At 43.8% G+C, this 25,618-nt stretch overlaps 1 protein-coding gene across 3 annotated transcripts in view; it reads left to right on the top strand.

Moving 5' to 3' along the window:
• The window catches only part of LOC311502426 (glutamate receptor 4), a gene marked incomplete at its 3' end in the record, with an annotated part of 134,472 nt that overhangs the window by 55,119 nt on the left and 53,735 nt on the right, over nt 1-25,618 (top strand). For all 3 annotated transcript variants that reach the window (XM_084564640.1, XM_084564639.1, XM_084564641.1), the window contains exons 3-5: nt 6,517-6,756; nt 19,878-20,062; nt 24,460-24,513. In XM_084564640.1, coding sequence (XP_084420766.1) covers nt 6,517-6,756; nt 19,878-20,062; nt 24,460-24,513 — 479 coding nt within the window. The remainder of the gene's footprint in view (nt 1-6,516; nt 6,757-19,877; nt 20,063-24,459; nt 24,514-25,618) is intronic.

Genomic DNA, 25,618 nt, shown 5'->3' with positions numbered 1-25,618 from the left:
TTTATTTTTACAGTGGCACTTACTCGTCTTCTGTATTAATTAGCAGCCTAGCGCTACTCAGAATTCCGATAATGAAGGAAGAATTCCGAGAATAAAGCCAGAATTCAGAAAATAAAGTCAGAAAAAAAAACATTTGGAAAAACTTAGGCCCTTATCCTCTTTTGCACTAATAGACAGTACAGAAGAGAATTCTCTTTTGTTTTCAGAATTCAGAAGATAAAGCCAGAATAAAGACAAAGTTCTGGGAAAAAAAATCTGAATTCCAAGAATAAAGACAAAAGTTTTAAAAAAGTCGGAAATTCTGAAAAAAAGACACAACCATAAAACTTTTATTTTATTTTTACAGTGGCCCCAATCCTCTTCTATACTAATAGGCAGCTGAACGCTAGTCAGAATTCCAAGAATAAAGACAGAATTCTGAGAATAAAGACAGAATCCCGAAAAAAAATAAAAAATTCCCAGAATTAAGTCAGGATTCAGAAAAAAAGTAAAAACTTCTGAGAATATGAGAGAATTCCCAGAATAAAGTATTTTATTTTTACAGTGGCCCAAATCCTCTTCTGTACTAATAGGCAGCTGAACTCTAGTCAGAATTCCAAGAATAAAGACAGAATTCCGAGAATAAAGACAGAATTCCGAGAATAAAGACAGAATTCCGAAAAAAAGTAAAAATTCCCAGAATAAAGACAGAATTCAGAAAAAAGTAAAACCTTCTGAGAATATGAGAGAATTCCCAGAATAAAGTCAGAATTCCCGGAATAACGACAGTATTCACAAAAAGTAAAAAAGTCAGAATAGGTCAGAATTCCAAGAATAAAGACAAAATTTTTTTTAAAAAGTCAGAATACTGATTTATTTATTTATTTATTTTTACAGCGGCCCCAATCCTCTACGCTAGTCAGAATTCCGAGAATAACAACAGTATTCAGAAAAAGTTAAAAAGTCCGAGAATAGATCAGAATTCCAAGAATAAAGTCATAATTCCGAGAATAAAGACAGAATACAGAAAAAAGTAAGAATTCCGGGAATACGATATGATAGATATGATAGAATTCAAAAAACAAAAAACAAAACATTTTTTCCAGTGGTCCTTATCTTCTTCTTCTGTAATCAGCAGCCAAACACTAAAACTGAGAATATTTCCCACTTTGCTCATTTTCCTTTTAGAGCTGAGAATCGTGCTGAATGTGGACGTCTAGGGTTTTCTAAGTAGAAGGTGTCTGTTGTTTCTCTACGTCGCCTTTGGCCACCTGGGGGAAGCCGGACATGCTTTGGACACAACACTGACGTTCATCACTTTACAGAGTTCGCTTCAGACACATTTCTTCGAGTCGTGTTCCCGGCCATCTGTTAAATCTGAGTCCAACATTTCTCTCTGTTTTGATTTCTGAGGCTGGATATGAGGTCGAGTGGTTGTACTGAACCAAAACTTAAGCTAATGAGCCGACTGACACCGAGGGAATTGCTGATACTTCTGTCTAATCAACAATTTCTCATAGTTAATATAAAAATCATGGGTTTTTGCACTTTAGTCAGTTCATGCCGGCTGTAGCTGCTCAGTGATCACAGCACATTAAATTTCTTGCCTTACTTTAATCATGTCGATATCAGGCATCGGTCAGCTGGTATTTGACTAATAATCTGATTAAAAATGTCACCACCTCAATCAGAACAGACTAGAGTCAGATCAGATTTCTGTTGGGTGGAAGAAATATTGTCAGTGTGAACTTGGCCGGTGCAGCTGATCTACTTGGCAGGTTGTTCGCTCCAGCGTCTTGGAGAACCGGTCACAGTTCTTATGTGGGTTTAGTCTTCCTGGAGGCCTCCTGTCTCTTCATGCCATCCCAGGATTACTCCAGGATGGAAGCTGCAGGACTCCTTGTTCCTTTCGTTGCTGCAGATGCCTGTTTATGACTCTGAAATCCTTTTCATAGCTCTGTATGTGATGTTTCGCAGTGCACACAGCAGTACTTCCAATTTGTTGGCCTCTACGATCATATCCTGCATGCGGAGGATAAAATAAGTTCTCCTTTCAGTTACTGGAAATCCAGAAGTGATCCTCAGACTTCTCACCACAGCAGCGACGGCGGCCGTTAGCTGGTCAGCCGGCCCTGAAGAATTCTCCTTCCAATCTATTTTAATGAAATGGATAACACTCATCATTTGCCATTTGGCGAGGAGCGTGCGCCCGCGTCGTACTTTTCCTCTGTGCCAGAGCTTCTCTGGACGCGGCGAGCTCATTGGCAGCTCCGGAGAGAGCGGAGATGTGACCTTGAAGGAGGCCTTTGTTACGCTCGCAGTTATGGGATACGGGACGGTGAAGAAGAACAGTCGGCTTCAGAGGTGTCACATGTGAAGGGCTGCCAATCGGACAGCTGCCTCAGGATCCGAAAACCTTCTGTCAGTGCTTATTATTCTTGTAATAAAGGTGATGTGTAGTACAAATTTGGATTTTTCCGACCCTCACCTAATTAAAATATTATTTTACTGATACAGCCTGCAGCACATAGAGTAGTTACACGTTTCTGCGGCAGTGTCTGCACATATCCTGATGTCAATAGTCATTGTTTCTAATTTTACTTAAACCCATATCTGTACATATGTACATTAGATGCTAACTGCATTTCGTTATCTTGGACTTAAACGTGTCCAATGTGACAATAAATCTAATCTAAAACCGTAAAGAAAACAGGAGCAGCAGAAAAGTTTGGAGCAGGTTTAAGTATCTCAGCTTCCCTCCCATTTATATTAATGTGTTGTTCACGAGGAAAGAGCACGTCTTAATTGATGCAAGGAAGTTTACTGGTACACAGGACGTGAGGGAAACGGAGGGAGGGAGGGAGGAAAGGGGCCATGTCTCATGAAGCTCCGGTTCCTTCTCATCCCTGGTTCCTGTAGCAAAAGACGAAAGTGGAAGGGGAGGAAAAGAGAGGGATGGGGAGGGTGTGTGTGGGGGGGGGGGGGGGAGTGGGTTAGAAATAGAATGACACGGGACGTGGTCTCGCTCCTGAACTTTTGTTATAACGACTTCAATTTATATTTCGGGCATCAGAGAGCCGGCGCTGGTGGACGCGTGAGGATCCTGAGAAATGAACGCCTGTGTGTTTCTGTGTCATGCCTTCCCTCCAGGGGACATCAGTGGGTTGTGTGGATTTTCCAACCTCTGGAGTACTTTCTTGCTTGAGTGGTCTCCCTCTCTGCCCCCCCCATCCCCAGCCGACCCCCTCAGTGTGGAGCAGTAGGAGCTTGTATGTGCTCTTCAGACATCATGCGTGGCCACATGTGCAGATAACAGCAGCAGTTTGTTTGACATTATGATAAAATGTTGTGGGAATTTTACTCACTTTAGTCCAGCTGAAAGTATTTAAAGATACAACTCAGTGAATGAAGCGTTTCCAAAAACAAACAGCAGCATGTCTTAATGTATTTCCTTTAATCTATCATGCAGGAATACTTGTGGCCACTTGGGGGCAGCAGAAACAAGCTGTGAGGAATATTTTAGTTTATTTGCATGCAAATAAAAAGCAGCATTAACATTTTGAGTCATGCTTCTGTCCAGCCTGATGCATGAATGTCTAGTACTCGCTGCCTTTTTTTTTTTTTTACCTGCTTTGGTTTCCATGGAGCCCACGAAGGCAATGTCTGTCTCTTCAGCTGCAGAAGGCTCCTCTATAGATGTTACACGCTAACTCTGTCTGTCAGGTGTTTGGTGCTGGACAGGTAGCACATGCTGCATTTTTGCAGCAAGTTTCAGCAGTAAATCTAAAGAGTAAAGTCGTGCGGCAGGAAAGATGCTGATCCTGATGCTACACCACCTATCCCAGCTGTCATCGGGCGAGAGGCGGAGTACACCCTGGACAGGTCTGCAGTCAATCGCAGGGCTAACACAGAGAGACAGACAACCATTCACACTCACACCAATTTAGAATCACCAATTAACCTAACAAGCATGACTTTGGATGGTGGGAGGAAGCTGGAGTACCTGGAGAGAACCCACGCAGACACAGGGAGAACATGCAAACTCCACACAGAAAGAAAGGCCCCAGTTCAATGTGGACCTTGCACTTTGGTTTTGCTGAACGGTCAAACAAACACCCACAGAGGTGAAAGTGAGCTGATTAAGTCGGTTTCCTTGCTAGCTAGCAAATTAGCGAACTGAAACGCACCTGAAAATGCCAACATCTACAATCTGTTTGATACTACTCCTAAGAAAGCTCTCTCTGCTCTCGGCTTGTGTGCCCTCTTTGCAGAGCAGGTCTCTTCAGATCTCGGCGCTCCTGCTGGCTCAGCCGTCCGTCAAACCCGTATACACCCTTCCCGGCCTCTCAGAGCCTCCGAGGCTAAACTGGTCGGACACACGGGGCCCCGCTAATCCAGCGTCGGAAAGGTGGATTTCTGAGCACCTCAGAGTTTAAAGCCGACTTAAAGGAACATCACCGCTGCACGAAACCACTTTTATTTTCATACTTCCTTGCATTTTGGAAAGGTCTTTGGCTCCATGAAGATGAAACTGACATCAAGAGCGTCATGACAAGAGGAGGAGCAAGCTTTAGCTGTGATTTTACAACAAACCCAGCACCTCTATGCACCTTAATTGTGTGTAGAACAGCAGAAGAAGAGCGACTCTCCCCTGTCTGCCTCTGACTGTTGTCTTGTTCGTCTCAGTGAGGGATATTAAAACCGACGCAGCCTCTCTCTCTGTCTCTGTGTCTACAGTGGAGTGCTGCACGCTGCATGGAAACAATGTGTTTGTCAGTAAAGCAGCCTTCTTGTTTACCTCCCTCCCTCCCCTCCCACCCTCCATTCCCCCCCCCCCCCCCTTGAACAACAGGAACATATTGAGCTCTTCCTTCAGTTTTGCCGCTCGCTCTGATTCTGCTCGTACCCGGAAACTGGCAGAGGATGCTCATTATCTTCCCTTTTTCTGTTGTTGTTCTCTGTGTGGGTAAAAAGAGCAGGCAATTATAGTGCGACTCTTGCAGACAGCCAAATCTTTCTATAATGAGAAGATCTCCTCAAGCAGGATGCACTGTGTACTTATATATATATATGTGTGTGTGTGTGTGTGTGTGCAGATTGTTTTGACTTTATGCAAATGCAAAGTTTCCATTTATTTCAAAGTCTGACCAATAAAACACAATAGACGTTTTGTGTTTTTATGTCGCTAAGCAGCGCGACATGAACGTTTTGTTAATGGGGGGAATACGTCCCCCGGAATATATCTACACAACAGCGAGGGGAACCAAATGTTGGTGCTGTTGTCGCTGTTTAAATGGGGGAAGAGAGCGGCTTTTTGAGATGAAAGCGTCAGAGGAAATGGATGCGTTTGGTTTTGATCTGTGTTTACCGCGTTCGCCGGTTTCTCTTGAAAGGATTTAAAGCGGTAATCAGCGGGATAATGGTTTGTTATGTCGTCCCCGGTCGCGGTGCTCGGCGGCGCTCATTGCTGCGGTGATTTTTATATATTTTTTTCCCCCCACCAATCAAATGTCATTCAAAGCGGGTTGAGCGTCCCTGGGACGGGGATGGCTATCGCTGCTCGCGTTAACCGCCCAGTTCTCCCGCTCATTTCGAGCCAAATGAAAACCGCTCGTGTGCCTGGGAATAGTTTTCAGCTAATGAGCCTTCATTTATCAAAAAAAATATAAATAAATAAAAATAATAAATGTCTTTGCTTCTAAACAATCAGATTATCTCGGGAGGAACATGTGCTTAATAAGAGAAAATAATTCACAGCACGATCTTTGGTCGATTGTTGACGCTTGATGTGGAAATAATTAATGAAAACTCATTTTCTAAATGTTTCCAGGTGGCTGTGTAAAACCTAAAGGATTTCACTTTACAAAACTAAATCATAGCATGTGAGACATATTAATATTTTGGGTTAAAATATAGGTTAATTATAGATCAGGCATAACATTACGACCAACTTCCTAATATTGTGTAGGTCTCCCTTGTGGTGACTCATCAGAGAATGGACATGGGCCTTCTGAGGGTGTCCTGTGGTGTCTGGCAACAGGATGTTGTTAGTGGGGGGGTCTTTGAAGGGAGGGGCCTCTGTGGATCATCCCACAGATACTTGATCAGTTTGGGATCTAGTGAATGTGGAGGCCAGGTCAACACCTTGTCCTGGTCTTCATGTTTTTTTTTAGTTGTTCCTAAAGCGTTTTTGTGTGTGTGCCTGTGTCAGGCTGCATCCTGCTGGGGATGGCTGCAGCCTGACACAAGCTGGGGGTGTCTGGTCTGGTCTAGGTGGGTGCTACATGTCTAAGTAACATCCACATGAATAAATACCAGGTCCAAAAGTTTCCCAGCAGAACGCTGAACTGTCACAAGATGGTCAATGTTATTCACTTCTCCTGTCAGTGGTTTTAATGTTGTGGCTGATCATTTTATTGAGAACTGATGAGATTACCTGGTCCTCTTGGCCCCTATGGGCTGTTAATTCTACATTAATCTCATTTCTTCTTCCCTCTCATCATATTTATTCGTTCATTTTGTCGTTTCCTCCCCCAGTCTGCTCCCAGTACTCCCGCGGTGTCTTCGCCATCTTCGGCCTGTACGACAAGCGTTCGGTCCACACGTTGACGTCCTTCTGCAGCGCCCTGCACATCTCCCTCATCACGCCCAGCTTCCCCACCGAGGGCGAGAGCCAGTTCACCCTGCAGCTCCGGCCGTCCATCCGGGGGGCGCTGCTGTCCCTCCTCGACCACTACGACTGGAAAAAGTTCGTCTTCCTGTACGACACGGACCGAGGTGAGTGATGAGGAGTGATCGTCTTTATCCTCTGCTTTTCAGTGTTCCTGAGTTTAGTGACAAGTTTACTGACCTCAACTGTCAGAAGGCACTTTGCTTGAGAGGGTAACACCTCATCACACGATAGAAACCACAACTTCTAACTAATCAGACCGTAGGAATATCTTTGGTATGAAAGGTTTGATAGGAAAATGGTTTAATCTGAAAAAACGAGCTGAATCAAGAGGACTTTTCTGGAGTTTATTGAAGACATTTTCGTCTTAACATCTGTCCCCCAGAAGTTTAAACCCTGTTCACACCATGAAACTGGCCGATAATGGGTCGCTAGATTAGCATTCATTGGGAAAAGAACTACAACTACAAGTAAGACAGATATATGAATTATAATCCCAAACTGGGATATTGCAGCAGCAAAGCACAGGCACTCAGCATACCATATATGACCTATAATGACAGAAAAATCTACATATACACAATAAATACAAGAATAAAAACCACAAACAAAACAAAAAAAGAGGCGTCACCTTCTTGGTCTCCCAGATAAAATCAAAAATGAGCAAACAGGTGGAGGGTAAGTTAAGGTGAGAGGGTAACGAACCCGTGACTCAAAGCATGCATAACTTTAAGCCTTGATATAATTGTGTACAATTGTCATCAGTGGGGCTGTAAACATGTTTATTTCTGCTGTAAATCTGAACGTTTTATATCAAGGTCTATGGGGAATGACCATAGACTGTATATACATATGGATAACACATCCCCACTTCCTTGCATAGCCCAAACTGACGCTATTTTCCCAGTCTTGAAAGTTTGGAGCCCGACTCACTCACATTTTCATTTAATTCATACTACACTCTGCTCTACTTCCACCAGTTACAAAGAAATGTTGGATTATACGCTTGTTTTTTTATTTATTACGGCCACATAAGACCGCTTTACCAAGCTGGTTGACTGGTAGTCGCCATTATGTCACATCCTGTTTCTATAGCGTCAAATAACCAACTTAAACGAAACTTATTCAAAAGACTGACTCTTGACCATGCATCAACATTATATTAACTACTTAAAATGACAGAAACCATCCTTGAAAACAAATTATTTGACGTGTATTTTAGTGTTTTAGTTCGTTCCAGGTCCCATCCGCTAACATGGAGGAGGCGGAGCTTATATGACCTATACTGCAGCCAGACACCAGGGGGAGCTCTACTTGCTTTGGCTTCACTTTAGAGGAGCTGTTCCATCGTCCATATTTATATACAGTCTATGGGATTGGCTCACTTCCATAGCCAGCCTCAAGTGGCCATTTCAGGAACTGCAGTTCGTTGCTCAGTCATTTTGATTGACTATTTCACCTGCCACACGTAATAATAATAATATAAAATATAATAATATAATAATAATAATGACAGGGATCACGCTAGAGTTGCAGAAATAAATTAAAGATATAGTGTATTTATTGTAAAAAGACAAACAAATAGTCTTTTTTTAATTTATGGAGCACAAAATAAGGTTCATAAGATTCATATATCTTAAATATAGCATACATAGACTGAATCACAAATAGCTTATTTATAGATTGTCATGCCTCACATACAGTACATATGGATGCTATATTTGAGGGGAAATTATATTTAAAAAAATCCTTCAGCGTGTTTCTTTGGCCTCGTGCCCCCCAACGTGGCAAACCCAGAGCTGTGAATGGATGTGCTTCTGAAGTAATGGCTGTTTTTTTTTTGTTTGTTTTTTTTTGTCCACAACATGTCTCGGGGCCAAGTGATCAATTTTGCAGTGCAGCTGCAACTGGAAGCGTTGCAGACCTCTCACTGTATCTCCATCTCAGCTCCCCAACTCAGGATGAGGGCTGTGTATTTGTCTCATCTATATGTTTTTCACCCCTTTCCATTTATTTATTTATTTATTTATTTATTTTTCCTGGCGGCTGGACCAATCTTTTCCCCTCAGCCACCACCACACACACACACACACACACACACACCGACGGAGTCAATACGTTCACACTTCACAATTCACCCACCGTGTCACATTTCCATTACAAGACAGAATGGATATGGGCTACTGCCTGGATCACATCTCCACATCTCACCTTCATACATTTTCCAGAAGGTAGTCAAGGGGTTTTCATTCATTCTCTTTCTGCCGCCGTGGCCGACACAGATTGGCTGCAGAGGGGGCTGCAGGGTGAGGGCCGTATCACGATGGCCTCCCCCCTCCTCCCCCCCCCCCAGAACAACTCATTCCCTGCCTCTTGTTCTCTTATCTCGAGTCGTACATGCTTGACTGAGTAAAAAGCCTCCACTCGTCTCCACAACGCTGACCTGCATCTGATCGAGTGTTCTCCAGAAACACAACAAAATGTCCCGGGCTGCGAGACTGCACAGCCCTTGAGGACGAGCGCCGGGGACGACACACTGACGACGATTTGCAGCTGAAGTGTTGCTTGAGTGCTCGTTGACGTCGGTGGTAACACCACCCGTTTGAAAGTCAACCGATGTCACAGATAAACATGATGGCGGCTGTAACTTTGACACTTCATATCACCAGTTTCCCTTAAAAATGAATTGCAGCCTGTGACTGGTGGGATCTGTGGAAACTCACGTGACTAGGGATGCAGAAGTAAGCATCTTCAAGAAACCCTAAAACTCCATTTGCCTCAGTTTGACCTTGTTTTTTGGATTCACCGTGACCTGGATGACTGAGACCCTTCAAAGACGACGTTACAGAGAGTGGAACATCTACTACAGTAGAGACAAATTTTACAGTACTCTTTTATGTGGACGTGGTTTAATACACAAACAAACCTGTGACCCACTCATTCATGCACTGCTCCATAACGGTTGAAAACCTGGTTTCAGGCTCGGTGCAAGAAAGAAGAATAAAAATAATAGACAAAGACATGAATATTGTAAACTCAAGCTCTTTTAATGTCTGGAAAAATGCATTTAATTGCATTTCAATTCAAAACACGTCTTGTCCGTACTCGGACTGCTAGGACTGCTAGGACTGCTAGCGCTAACAGCTCTGGCTTCCGGTTTCTGTGCTCACTGTGACATGCTTTGCATTTAGATGGAACCGTAGGGTTGAAGTGCTTCGGTATGCAAACTCTTTTTTTTTTTTTTTTTTTTGCACAGTTTGCACAAAACCCCGCTTTTATCAAGGCTTCCATCAGGTAGTCCACAGAGCGTGGAATATCTACCACAGTAGAGACAAATAATTTTACCGTACTCTTTTGGATGTTCACGTGGTTTAATACACAAACAAACCGGTGACCCACTCATTCATGCACTGCTCCATAACGGTTGAAAACCTGGTCTCAGGCTCGGCGCAAGAAAGAAGAGTGAGAATAACTTTTTTTTATTGATTACCAAACCAAACAGTAAATAACAACCAGTCGTGACCCGAAACCAGAGACTGGGAACCTTTATCGATCATTCTACCTCACACCGCACATTCACCCCCGCCAGGAAGCTGGAGGAGCAGGATTGAAATGTAAAGAATCGGTGTATCGGCATGTGACACACGTGCACGACTGTCAGATTTTATGATGCTTTTGTAGAAATGTGAGCATGTTTGTCCCATGTGACAGACGAGTGACTGATGTCTAGAGCTGAACTCCAGGGATACACAGCCAGGGTGTGTTGCCCTTTAAGTCTCCAGTCTGCATTGTGTCCCTGCCACTGAAAGCCAGTGCTGTCCCTCTTTATTTGAATTTATTCCGGCACGTGGATATCCTTAAAATGTCGTCCTGCACTGCGCCATGCGCTGTTGTCCCATCACTGCATTAGATTTTTGTTCTTATTGTTCTTTAAATGGAGAAAAGCTACTGTATATCATAGCTTGAGCTGCCTGTGAAGTTACGCACCTGAGATTTCTCAAATCCTCCCGAGCGCCATGGATAAAGTCAAGGTTGTTTGCTGACCTTGCGCAGCTTTAGCTTATCACTCACACGATTTGAAAGAGGCGCATAAAGAGAAACCCTGCCAGACAGGATTTTGCAAGGTTAAAATTTGCCTGTGCACTTGAGCAAAACTTATATATGAGGGAGATGAATAGCGTAATTAGTGTAGCAGGTGTCCACAAAGCTGAGAACCAACACTTTATTCTTTGTAACCTCTAATAATGCCCTTGTGCAGCAGACAGTGTTTATTAAATCCGGGTGTGACCATCCCATACTTATTCAGTTTGTCATTAATAACATATCCATCCATCTCGTAGCTATTACTGCCTTGCCTGTAGAGAGTCGCGGGTGGCTGGAGCCCATCCTCGCTGCCACTGGGCAACATATGGGCTATGCCAATCTATCACGGGGCTAAAACACAGAGAGACCAACCACCACATGCGATCATGATTTGCATGAAATTGCTATTTTGCACGGCAGGGCCTGAAAACAATATGTAATCCTGGATTCCTTTATTGCGTCGTGCCTTTTGTTGTGATTCTTCAAATCTAAAAACAATCGGGTTTACACAAGCAACCTCCGGGGCTAAAAAAGTGAAGCCAACGTGGAAGTGCCAAAAGCTGATGCAGTTTGAGGCCGGCTCCAAAAGCAGACGTCCAACTTTACAGGAGAAATTATGTTCACAGCCTGGTACCGTTTTAAGTTCTGCATTCATGACAACTTTACAAGGTACATTTTATGTGAGTCCCCTGTTTAAATGATATCAAATTATGCATAGATAGCAGTCTGTACGCTTTGATTGAGAGGTGGGTGCCCTCACAGGTCGCTGACCGCCAACCTAAGCTCCACTCAAGCTCCACTTCTTTGCCCGTTTATGAAATGGCAGGGAGTTAGACGCTGCCAAGATGGCGACTGCCAGAGACACCACACTGAGCTTCAAAATGCTCTTCAGGAAGCGAATGACGTTATATGAATGGTTCATCCATCTTTATTCACAGTTAATGGGTTTACCTTGGAAATTTGGAAAGATTTCTTCTCATATGCAGTGTATCATGTAGATGCAGATCCTTAAAAGAATTCAAACTTCCTGAATCTCCCTGAATTAAACAAATCGTCTGCTCCCAGAATATATTACAAATATATGTGTTTCTTCCTGCGCTCATTTATACCCACTTGCCAGTTTATTAGGCACACTAGTGAATGCACTGTAATCCTGCACTAATGCTGCATCCCTGAAAGCTGGGATGTCAGATTTTTCCCGCTCGGAGTGTACTAGATGCGACCTTGAAGCGTTCCAGGAGAACGAAGTTGAACATAAACAACAAACATGGCCGACCGCGATAAGATAATATTTATTTTGTTTCGAAATTGAGGTCTCCCAAAGTTTTTCCACCGGCAATAGGTAATATACTTCTCTCTGTGCTGAAAGCTAACGGTAGATGCTCAGCAAACCTCCTCTCTCTTTGTCAGACTCGTTAACGTTAGGCTACACTTCATCTAATAACTTGATGCAGAGAGATTATGGCGACATATCCTCACGCAAAAGTCATGTAATGTGATAATGTGATGATATCTAGTATGACCAAAAAAAAAACAGATACATGCATTTTATAGTCTAGTAAATTATGTTTTAACATTCAAGGTGTGCATCTCCATGGGCGCTGCCATTGTTCTGTGAAAACAGGCTGCTGCATCTCAGTGAAGTCGGGGTAGATCGATTTGCCCCTAGACTTCACTAGTAGGACCTCCGGCTTCAAGTGGCATTCCTTCATGAAGGTGTTTAGCTTTTAGTTTAAAATAACTCTAATTATGATTTATGAGGCTATACTTTATACTGAACGTGCAACATGAGGTGTTCAGAATAATTAGATCGGTTGTGCTCGACTGAGAGCTCTGTCAATGGTGCTGAAATCAGGAATCAGCCTGAAACTTATTTATCTTGTTGATGTTTGAGCTCTCTCATTCTCCCAAGTTAAGATAATCCTTTATTTATCCCAGTGTTGCAGCTGCAGACAGTTTAAGGACAGTGCACACAGGAGATGAAACAAAATTGGAATAAATTGCTGAAGTTGCTTGATCTTGAGTTGTAATAGCTGCAAGGAGATGTTTTATTGTTTATTCCCAATGTAACTTAATTTATTTAGGAAAGTCTCTATGTGGCATTTCTTTAATACTTCCATTAACTTTTTAATAGTTCAACATGTCCAAATCTGCCATCTATTTCTACATTTCTATATCTTTTTTTTGTGTCCCACTCATTTTAGTTTTCTTCTACCAGCTTTATTTTTGCCACATGACATTTCAGAATCCTAAAAAACACGAGTCCTTCTCTCTGCACTGGTCTGGACAGGCTGAGCATAATTTTTTAATTTCTTCTGGATGTACTATGCCGCACGCGCTCGGTCTGAGTACTAGTGTGTGTCGGAGTGTATTCTGGGGAGGTGGAGCTGCATATTTCAAACCTCAAATCTGTGCCGAGGTCTTATGTCTTTGTTAGAGGGTATGAATGTGTGCACGTACACGTCAGCGCCGCCTGGCTCCATACGTACCGATCGGCGCTCTGTGTGCGCATGCGAGAGCCTTTCAGGAGGCTTTTGGGTGCAGGCTGCAGCACTTTGGATTTTTTTTTCTTTTTTTCACACACACACACACACACACACACACACACACACAACAGCAGGCATTCATCCAGTATTGACTATAATGTAGAATCAGCCCACGCATGGCTGAGCTCAGTCAATGAGTGCCAGTCTGATTCTCTGCATCAAAGCAACAGAGATACAAGAGCCTGGATGCTGTGGCACTGTGTGTGTGTGGTGTGGTGTGTGTGTGTGTGCTGTTCCTTTTATCTTTCCTGGAGTTTCACATAAATATTGTATACATACACCGAAAGAGACAGAAAATATAAAAGGTAACATAACAAGAATTGAATGAGACATAAAATGAATCCAGGAAATGAAAGGAGGGGGAGGAAAGAGGCAAAATGAGGAGAATGAGTACAGGAATTCAGGTAATGTCTTTAGAGAGAAAGGAAAGGAAAGGAAAGGAAAGGACACACAAGGAAAGGAGACACAAGGAAAGGAAAGGAAAGGAAAGGAAAGGAAAGGGGAAAGGAAAAGAAAGGAAAGGAAAGGAAAGGACACACAAGGAAAGGAGACACAATGAAAGGAAGGGAAAGGAAAAAGGAAAGGAAAGGAGACACAAGGAAAGGGAAGGAAAGGAAAGGAGACACAAGGAAAGGAAAGGAAACTAGATGAAAGGAAAGGACAGGAACGGATAAAGGAAAGGAAAGGAAAGGAAATGGAAAGGAAATGGAAAGGAAATAGGAAAGGAAAGGAGACGAAAGGAAAGGAAAGGAGTCGAAAGGAAAGAAGACAAGGAAAGGAAAGGAAAGGAGACGAAAGGAAAGGAAAGGAAAGGAAAGGAAAAGAAAGGAAAGGAGACACAATGAAAGGAAAGGAAATGGAAAGGAAATGGAAAGGAAAGGAAAGGAAAGGAAACGAACGGGAAAGAAAGGAAAAATGAAAGGAAACATATGGAAAGGAAAGAAAACATGTGGAAAGGAAAGGAAAGGAAAGGGAAAAATGAAAGAGGAAAGAATGTGGAAAGGAAATGAAAGGGAATGAAAGAATATGGAAAGGAGATGAAGGACACAAGAAGAAAGGAAAGGAAATGAGCTGGAAGAAAGGGAAAAGCAGAAAAGGAAAGAAACTAGTGGAAAGGAGGATTGCATAAAAGAAAGAGAGGAAACAGGAGATTGTAGGAAACAAGAGAATGGGCAAAGAAACATGAAGAGAATATAGAAGAGCAGAGGAGAGACAGACTCAGGTAATGACTTTAGAGAGAAGAGTGAAAAGGAAAGGATGACTGCAGAAAGGAGAGAGGGAAGTTAAGAGATTAGGAGAAGAATCAAAAAGAGGAATTAGAATAGAATATACGCAGAAGAGAGAGGAAAAGAGATGGATGAAGGGAAACAAGGCAAGGGAACAGGAGAACAAGAGCAGAGGATCTGAGAGCATGACAAATGACGAGAGGAGAGGAAAGACAACGTGAGGAGAGGAACCAAGGAGGAAGTAAAGGAGGTGAAAGAGGAAAGAGAGCAGATTTCTTTCTGCAGCAGATGGACGGTTATCAGCCATGATGAATAGCTCTCTCTCCCTGGAGAGGACGAGGTGAAAGCAAAGCACGGGCTCAATGAGGGAGGAGGCGGCGGGACGGAGGCTCGGCAGACGTACGCCGAAGCCGTGCATCCCACTGCGGGGTAAAGACGGGACGGCGTGGAGAGGAGGGAGGAGAAGAAACCTTCCAGATGTGCAGCCACGTGCTGCAGCTGCTTCCATCTAGCGTCCGGCTCGGCTCCAATCAGCACAACATGCGTTAGCGTCAGTGGGCCGCTCTGGCCTGTGGCTGTGTCTTTGACGCTGATGCTGATTGCGGCTGGCTGCAGCTCCACATACAGCCCCCGGGGGCTACACATTTATCAGCTGGTAATCAGCTGGCCCCTTTCGCACGCTTTGCTTGCCTCGACCGCCACCGCCGCAGCTTCCTGTGTGCGGGGCACGTGGCACGATGGGGCACGATGGGATATCATGTTGCTCGTATGCGATGGGATAGTTGGTGCAAAGCTGACTCCTGATTCTGATTTAGTCTTACGCTGCAGTGTTGTGGTTTTCAGGTTAGAGTCTGACTCTGCAGCTTTGCTAAAGTCATTCCTTATATTTAAAACATTTTATATGGAAACTGAAGGCAACTGGACTGCAATTAGAGGATGCTGCTCAGATTAACCTGGGTGGAATCCCCTTTTTCACAATCAGTGTTCTTTAACAGCCAGGAACATTAATACCTTTTGATTTTAGAAACACGGGATAAATTTACATGCAGTTAAAAGTAATCTTTGTGGCTTTTCCATTACCATGATTGCCCTGAAATGAGAGTATTAGTTTCCCTGTTCCATTTTTGTTTTATTTGCACAGTGTTCGTGCTTCTTGCAGCCCTGTCGTACAGTCTAGCGATCATTTTGAACGCAGAATCTGCCCCATAAGCGCGTACAAATACGTTTATGATGTTGTTTTCGCTTCTTGGATAAACACTTACTTGCCAGATCATTAGGTACACTAAAAAAAGCCAATGCATTCGAATATAACAGTCCTGCACTAAATTTTAGCTTCATGGAAGTTATGGTGGCGGCACAGTGGCGAGGTGGTTAGCACTGATGGCCCACAGCGAGAAGGTCAGGGGTTTGAATCCATGGGCCGACTGGTTCCTTTCTGTGTGTAGTTTGCATGTTCTCCCTGTGTCTGCGTGGGTTCTCTCCAGGTTCTCCAGCTTCCTCCCACCGTCCAAAGACATGCTGGTTAGGTTCATTGATGATTCTAAATTGGCCGTAGGTGTGAGTGTGAATGGTTGTCTGTCTCTCTGTGTTAGCCCTGTGATAGACTGGAGACCTGTCCAGGGTGTACCCCGCCTCTTGCCCCATGACAGCTGGGATAGGCTCCAGCAGACTCCGCGACCCTTCACAGGAACAAGCAGTTACAGAAGATGAATGAATTAATGAAACTTATGGTGTTCAGTGTTTGTTTCAAATAACAGAGCCTTTGATTCAGCTGTGTTTTCACTGTGGAGGCCGTAGGTAGTAGTACTTGTGTTCCTATTACTTTTGACATTGTAGTCAGTTTAACAGCACCACAAACTACATCCTCCAAAATGATCATCCAATAGAATCACCATCTTTCTGATCCTGCTTTAATTTGATTTGATTTACAATCATGAAAATAAGATTTAGTGCAGGACTGTCATATTAGAATGCATTAATTTTCACCAGCGTACCTAATGAACTGGCAAGTAAGCGTACATAAGTAGGAAATCTGCTTGAATGTAACTGTGACTTATGCAAGGACCAAAAAACGCTGGTAACGGATTATTTTACACCAAACGAGAGATTGAGAACAACAAACGACAAACTGCGGCTTCACAGCACAGAACACCAACAGCGAGGTGAAACAGCTGCTCATTTGTAGCTCAAGCAGCTTCGGTCAATACCGGCGTCGATAGCGGGCAAAGTAGCTGCAGCTACCGCAGGGAGTCGTTTCGGCCTCGTCTGCAGCTTCCCCACCCAACCCCGGCCACCCCATCATGTTTTATTTCTCAGGGAGCATGTGACAAAAATCTCGAGCAATCTCGAGCAATAAGAGGATCTCATTGCTCCCAGCTAAGCGTCCGTCCTCTCGTCTGCCATCCCTGGGCAGGTGGACGCAAACACTGCAAAGTAAATGTTAAGGTAAGGAAATGGAGTGTGTCCCATTGAGTCCTTGGACATGAATATTGACACTAAAAATATTGATTTTGTACCGCTTGGAAGCAAACATCAGTCATTCCAGAGGCAATAACATGTGAAAGGTAACTAATCGGTTTTTTGGAGAGGGGTAGGGGGGGCAAGTTGGTTATTCCACCAGGATTTTTTGGGTATATTTAAGGTACAAGCTAGTTGTTTAAGCAGGATAATACATTTTCAACCTGTGGCTGTGTTATGTGTTGAACTATATGATGTAGGGATAAGAAATTATAACAAAAACTGTGACCAGAGTATTAGAAACTTATCAAAATAGGATTTTTAAACCCCAAATGTGAGATATGTCACTTCCTTTTTGCGTAACTAGTAGTATTTATGTATAAGTTACACTAATACATAAATACTCTTGCATCTATCTGTGATAATAGCAAAAAATAAAAGCTTCTTCTCAGCGAAGCACATTTTGAATTCCCCGTTTTCAACCTGCCACCCCATTTGTCTCCCATTGACACTGAGAACGATGTCGTCCCATTTGGGGTTTGACTTCCCGGCAGCCCCAAAAAAAATAAATAAAAAATGTCACGATGTCGGTTCTTCCCCGAGGCCTAACCGAGGACATTCTGACATGATACATGTTTGTGTTTTCCGTTTACGTGTTGCCTCAACTAGCGAGCGGTCCCCCTTGGCACCGACATCCCTCTAATGGGGAGCAAGGTGCTGGGGAGGGTGACAGAGGAGCTGGGGAGGGAGCCGGGGGGGGTGGTTGCCAGAGTGCAGGTTAATCCACTAATTGGGAGCAAAGGGAGATGGGTTGCCAGATTGTGATGGCCACCAGGAGGGGCCGTTTAAGGGAGACATCTGTTCCTGCTGGAGAACAGCCGCCCTCACAGCTCCCTAGCTTCCCTCTCTGACACTCATCTTCTTTATACACAAACCTGACAGCGATACCCGCTCCTCCCTCCAGAGTCTCGTCTTACATCCAACACATTGCGCCCCCCCACCACTCCCCACCCTTCCCTGGCTGGACCGAAAACCGGGATCTGGTTGGAAACAGATAAAAGCTTTAGAAGAGTTTGCATTTTCTTTTAGAGGAGAAAGACAGAGGTAGCCTTGCCAGAGATGTCGGGCAACAAAGGCCCGCTTGTGATTCAAACCGGCAATTATGAGCAATATGCTTTTTATGGCCTCACACGGCCCGACGTGCCGTTTTAAAGCCTGGAAGATATCTGCTTCAGTTTAATCATTCAGAGAGCACAAACTCATACTGTAATCACAAGAAACGTTTCGGAAACCTGAATCCTGATCTGAATTTGGATAAAAACAGACGCTCTAAATGTTTTAATTAGCCACTATGGACTTTGCTCTGTCCAAAACCACTATCTCACTATCTGAGAAGAAAATATAAATGAAATGCCTTCAGTGACGCTCCTAGTCTGCTGTCAGTGTGGTGGATTTGGTGTAGATGTTGTTACCTTGCAGTAAACGTTTGGTGATCTCGTTTTATATGGTGTTATGTCGCCACTTTCACTGCAAGCCTCTTCCTGTGTGCACCGACTAGTCGACTTTACTGCTGCGCCGTGACGCTTTAAGCAGGAAGTTGCCTCCTAGAAGACAGGTGAGGAGCCCTGCAGTAAACTAGCAGTGGTTCATGAAGCGTGACATGCAGAATATGTACGTCAGTCCTGAAATACAACTAAAGTTCTACTGCAATGCATCTGAAAAGACATCCGCTAACGCTAGCAGAGGAACAGTCCAAATCAAATCAAAGCAGTCAGTTAACGACTTCACCAAACATCCTGCGGTAACAGAGAGAAGGAGGCTGCACATCAACTATTTGATGTTGAATTTCATTGTCTAAAGTTATTAGAACTTTAGCTGCTATACACGGAAAAGGATTCAGAGATATTATGCTGTTTCACAACACGCTGTGAAGTCCTACTAAATGCTATTATTGACGGCTAAAGGCTAAACATATCTGCAGGGCACAGTATTATAAGTTGACATTGTTGCTGTGGTTGTAGAGTGTGTTGTTGACGTGGTCTGCGGCCGACAGTAGCCCGTGTTCAAGCTTCAGTTACCTTACAGAAAAGCCTCCGTAGCTGCTTTTGTGGGAGATGCTACGATATGTATTCAGGTCAAGAATTTAGATTTCATTACTTTCTACCGTGACGTCATCAACGAGTCGACTTTCACCACGTATCAGTCGATAAGTCGTTCAACCCCTAGTGTACGCCCCTTTAAACTCAAGCTCATACTAGAACGCAGGTGAAGCAACAAACATGACCCCACATGGAGTGTGAACATTAATTCAATACGTTTTTTTGAGACCTTGCTGATGCAGAAGGAAAACAAATCCGAGATATATTTTGCAAAAAATGTCTGCAGCTAGATGGATATGTCTGTTGGTTTATGGCTTAATTTTCCACAAAATTATATTGATATCTATTAGATTATTGATGGTTTTTTTGAGGTATCTTGCAAAATCATCTGACTCTGAAACCAAAAAAGAATATGAGTGGATCCTAATTTTGTGTCTGGAGGGTTTTTATACAACCCTGCTCAATCAAAACTCACCGTTGCAATGCTATGCAAAGGTTGTGGTTTTGTCAACTAAGCTACAGTAAAGGTTTAATTCGTGCAGCTGAATCATTTTATAAAGCAAATAAAAAGTGCATCAAATACAGAGACACCTCCACCAAACTTTTTCTGAACCCTTACTGTTTCCTCAAGATGCAGAACCGTCTAGTATTACTTTAGAAAGAGTGTCAAAGACGGAACTTCACACGTTATCGAGCTTGAACATCATTTTAGGATCCTACAAATGAGACGATAAAGCTCTAACACCAAGCTGTTACCTGAACGCGTCCCTTCAATCCTTGATGTGTCCTGTCCCGTGTCTATGTCTCGTTGCATCAGGGTACGCCATCCTGCAGGCCATCATGGAGAAGGCGGGACAGAACAACTGGCAGGTCAGCGCCATCTGCGTGGAGAACTTCAACGACGCCAGCTCCCGGCGACTGCTGGAGGACCTGGACCGGCGGCAGGAGAAGAAGTTCGTAATCGACCTGGAGGCCGAGAGGCTGCAGAACATGCTGGAGCAGGTGATGCTGTCCTTTAAATGCGTGCGGTCTTTTCACATGTAGGAGGAATGTATCGGCCTTAAAGGATGTATTCCACGTAGTTAAGACAGTTTAGAAACCACGTGGGGGCTGCAAATCCCAAGTACGGCAAAGGAAACACCACCTGAGATATTACTGTCTTTTTATCTTCTAGCTCCTGGCTTTGGTTCGTTTCTTGAGTTCTGAAACGGCAACAAAGCGAGGAGTCAGACGATCCGTCACTGTAAATATCCTCTGAATTATAACGCCTTTGTTTTATGTTTATAGCATTCCTTCGCATCCTGTTCTGAGTTATTAGTCACGGCTATCATCGAGTTCATTGCAGAAATCGGGACATGCATCAGAAAAAACAAAGTCTAACGAGACAAGAAACGCGAGCAGACAGATCGTAAACAAAGCCGCAGGTTAGCCAGACGTGTTCGGGAGACAAAAAAAACAAAGGTAGATGGTAAATTTATTACTAAAACTGTGCGTTATGAGCATCAATCACAGTTTCCCGTGGATGCATTACTGGATAGTGGAGTCCAAAATGGCACATCCGTCTCAATGAAAGTTTTCCCTGAGGGAGTGCACCAAAATAAAGAAGCTTTTTTGCTCCTGTTGTTTGTTTTTTTTTGTTAGTTTTTTTGCAGCCTGACGCATCTCATTGATGAGATGTGATGTTAGGCACTTCATAGCCGCTTCTGGAGGCTTTGTGGATGTTTTACAGATATCATATTTTCATGGTTTTAGAACTGACCTTGTTTGAAGCAGTTTTAGAGATGTCTCTTTTATAATGGCCCAGACGAGGAGGAGGAGGAGGAGGAGGAGGAGGAAGAGGAGGAGGCATTCTGGGCCTGTCTTGGGGCACCCCATTTGGGCACCGGCACAAACTCACGTCATGTCTCTTAAAACATCAAGAGCTTAGAAACAAACTTCCCGTTTCAGATTTGGCCCGCTGTAGTTGCTGTAGTTGTGCACGAGGGGTTATTACTGACATTTTGGGGACACAAATATTAATTTTTAACTCTTTTACACTCTTGCATTTGCAGATATTAAATCAAATTAACAAAACTAGGAGACACAGAACAACGAGATTCTCCATAAAACTAAAATTTCACATTATTTTAATTCCGATAACCAGAGCCCAGAAACTACAGCACACCTCGACAAAACACAGAAGTGAAAACCTGTTTGTTTTGAGTGTGCATGTGCTAATTAGAAACTTTTGAACTTGAAACCAGTCTGTTCTGATCTCCAGTGGTGGTAGCTGGCTTAGCTACACTCAGAATATGATGTGCTCCTTCCTCCTCCTCCTCCTCCTCCTCATGCTCCTGCTCGCCTTCATTCCTTCCTTCCTGCACCTTTCCCTCGGGCATCCGGTGTCTCGGTAATTGTTCAATTATTCAGGAAATCTCCACTCGGACATCTGTCATAGTTCTAACAATTTACTTTGCAGGTATGTGTGTGTGTGTGTGTGTCTCAGCAGAGCAGCAGACGTCCCGCTCCAACCTCGCTCGTTGCCGATGAACAGAAACGTCTCCCTAGCAGACATGATGGATTCTGTCATACTGAGAGCCTTAGGGACGGTGCACTGTTTCATGTGGTGTTGGTCAAAGTCACTGCCAAAGACACAAACATCTACTTTAGCTTGTGTTCGTTCCACCTGTCACACTGCTCATGTTTAGATCTTACAGAATTAGCCTGATCCGGGATTTGAATACGTAATTTGAAGGATTTTGAGAAGCCAGATGTTCTTCTGCAAACCGGCTTTTATTACAGTTGGGAGCGTACAAGCTGTGCTAGGATATGGACACACCAAACCCACGGCAAAGAACTATCGGCAAAAAAGGCAGACAGTGACATTGCCGGTGTCCAGACCAAAAGGAGTCTATCCCAGCTGTCATTGGGACGAGAGGCGGGGTACACCCTGGACAGGTCTCCAATCTATCACAGGGCTAACACGGAGAGACAGACAACCGTTCACACTCACACCTACGGCCAATTTAGAATCACCAATGAACCTAACCAGCATGTCTTTGGACGGTGGGAGGAAGCTGGAGCCAGAACCTTCTTACTGTTCTAGATGATAATGTCGTTGATGTTCCAGTGAAGATGAAAACTGAGCAGAGCAGTGCCCTCTTGACTTTGTTGCTGCAGAAAAGTTGCTGTCAAAGGTCCGACAAGTGGCAACCGCACAGGAGACTCCGCCAAAACTAGGGTCACAGATGCTTATCGACTGCTCAACGCCGGCAAACAGCTGACCGTTGGATTGGTGTATAAAGGCTCCCTAAAAGATGCAAAATGAAGGGAAGGAAGACTGTTAGATTAAAGTCTGGGAACCCATCAGCTTTCTTGGGATGACTACATCTGTGGGGGGGCAATAGAAAATCTTTCAGGGCTTCCAGCATAGCCAGCAGATCTCCAGGCCCATACATACCTCCGGTCACTATAACAGCATTGTTTAAGATTCAAGATTCAAAGAGTTTAATGTCACATGCACGGTATAAAAAACATGTTTTCATGTACAATGCAAATCTTATTTTGCCATCCACCCAAATGCCTAATAAAATAACTGGTGCAAGTATCCATGTGGGCAGTTAGCACTGATGCCTCACAGCAAGAAGGTTCTGGGTTCTAATCCAGGCCGACTGGGGCCTTTCTATGTGGAGTTTGCAGGTACTCCAGCTTCCTCCATGCTCATTAGGTTCATTGGTGATTCTAAATTGGCCGTAGGTGTGAGTGTGACTGTGTCAGACTGGCGACCTGTCCAGGCGACCTGTCCGGTTATCTTGCCCACTGACAGCTCCCCAAATGAATACATGAAATATCCATTCTGCAAATGAGAATGTTAATGAAGTAGTCCATGATTTCTAGGCTCCTGTCAGCTGTTTAGGTGTCTCCGATGGCAGCGGGGAAAAAGAACTTCTTCAGTCGTGACAAATGCGATGCGATCACTATCTTCTGCTCTCCACACGGACCGTTGACCTGCACGCAACCGAAGCCCACTCAGATGGTCAATACACCTCGGACCTCGAACAGAAACAAGAGCGTTCCCACGGCGAAAATCTCGTCTCCTTCCTGCAGATTCTGCAGCTGCGCATAGAACTTCAAACTAGAAGAATCAAGTGTCAGAATAAACCACACAGTTGAAATATGACTAACACAGATCTGAAACATTTCCTACAAGTCTGAGCTGAGCGTGGTCACAGTGAGGCTGCTGCAGGACAAGGTTAAATATGCATGTCTTGTTCTGCCTTTTAAAGAGCACTCTAAATGTATTCTTATGCGCTGTATTACTCTAGGATATCTTCTTTTAAGCATTAAGAAAGAGCCATTTTTAAGTCATTCTATTTCATTGATCTGTAATGGAGGTAAAAGAGAACAGGGCATAAATAAATCCTCCAGCCGAGCACTGACTCTGTAAATGTTCGGGTTTTTCATTTAAGCTTCCACCTGTAATGGGGGAAAAAAAGAAAATTACAAATACTAAATAAAACATCTGAGCATATGGGAACTGAGCTAGACTCCTTTCCCAGCATTCGGCGCTTCGGCTCGCTGCGATGCAGAAGCTTCTTTTCTTTGTGTGATAAATGGTGAAACTGATGGGAACATGTAACCCGGGTGAGTCACCGCGCGCACTCACGGCGGTCATTAACGATGGCTTCAGTGGCAAAAGAGGTTTTAAAACCCATCAGCGAGGCAGCGCGCGAGAGAACAGAGAAATACTCTTCCTCCTCCGTGTCATTATTTCCCAACTCGCCGCTCTTCCTCTGGCAGTGACTCAGCTCCGTGCAACAGGAACAACCCAAAAACTGTCACGTCTATGTACGCTATCAGTTTATTACGCTGCAGAAAGTGGGGAGATGTGGTTGAGTCTTGATGTATGATGCATGGAGAATTCACTTTGTGCTAGTGGGTCGACGTTTGAGGTGAAGTTACACGCTCTCTTGTCTCCTGCGGTTACTCAGATTGATATCATTAGTGTATTTTTGTGTTTAATCTTGGTTAGACTGATGCTTGGCCCTTGACAGGCGGCCACTCTTAATTCACGCCCTCATTACCTGCATGTCCAGTGGGATTTCCCAGCAGATGTCAGCTTTCAAAATGATTTTTTATCATTCAGCTCTGTGGCCGTAATTATATATTATGCGTGTGTGTTGTGTAAGACGCTGTCATGTCCCTGAAAGCGTGAAGTGTTTACTCCCTCAGCGAGACATTGACGTGAAGGGCCCGTTCATTTGTTCAGGCGCCCGATCTGCCACGCTTTAAACCGGACGGACCCCGGCCGCGTCAACACGCATACGCTCACCTGTCACACGCACCGTTTAATGTGATTAACGAATGCTGTGCTGTAATCCAGTCAGATTAACGCTGAGATGTGCTCCGACCCCTCGCAGATTGTCAGCGTCGGGAAGCACGTCAAGGGCTACCATTACATCATGGCCAACCTGGTGAGGGAAACGGACACGAGCACTCCTCTTAAGTGTCCTCGTCGTTTTCTTTCTTCTTCTGTTTCACCCCACCTCTCGCTTCCTCATACCGCCTGCTACGACCTTCCTTTAATTCCAGAGCATTTGTTCAGACGTGTTGTGGTATTGATCTGAGGAGTGTGTCTCATAAATTTCAAGTAGCTAGTCGCCGCAGGAGTAGACGCCAAAACAATATTGGTATGCCGACCAACGTTGGCACCTTTTTTGTGGAGGCAATGAAAGAAAGGACAGAATTATTGATAATATTTTTCATTTCATTTGAAATCAATTGATTTTATTTAGCTTTTTAGGACTTTAAATTCATATTGGAGTAATGCACAAACTTCCAGTCAGTCAGTCTTAACCAAAATCTGGTAAATCTTGAGTATTCAGTTGCAGTTACATTTTATAATCTGGTATTTGGTTGCTTAGAAGATTCACATCAATGTGGCTTTCCTCTGATCCCGTATTCCTAATATCACACTAACTGCAAGTATAACATAATATTTGTTAAACAATAATCATAAGTAGTTTCAAGCAGCAGTTAAAAGGAAAATGCTAAAATATCACGCAGCCTCTCATTTATTCTTGATCCCGGATTTATGTAAGAAACCAAAGCTATCACATGAAAGAAGTCAGTCAACAAGCTTTGCAGCTTTATTACAGTATGAATCACACTCAGCGTCTCTTAGACGCTTAAACGTCCTGCAGCTTCATCCATCCTCCATTGCTCATCTTGTCCTCAAGGGGCTTTGAAGTGCACTATCTGGACTCATGAGATTATATTTACAAGAAGGACCATTCAGATGAGTAATTTTTTAAGCAGAAATGTCAAATATTACGATGCATTGTTGTCTACAGTTACACTAAACGAAATACCTTTGGGCTGGGACTAATGCCTGGCCCAGTCAGGGAATTTGACAATGTCGCTTTAGGCTCCGGGGAATTGGTCATGGATACTATTTTGTTATGCTGCAGAACCTTTTAGTGTTGATTATCAATGGCAGCATCCTAAAGATTCAAGATCACTGCTTTACCAGAGTTGTGACGATGGCTGTGATCACACTCCCAGTCAGAGCATGCCCAT

Source organism: Chelon labrosus (assembly GCF_963514085.1).
Source record: "Chelon labrosus genome assembly, chromosome: 17".
NCBI classification, from domain to species: Eukaryota; Metazoa; Chordata; class Actinopteri; order Mugiliformes; family Mugilidae; genus Chelon; species Chelon labrosus.
Note: the sequence above shows the minus strand (reverse complement) of the source record. Positions and strands in the feature narration are given on the sequence as shown.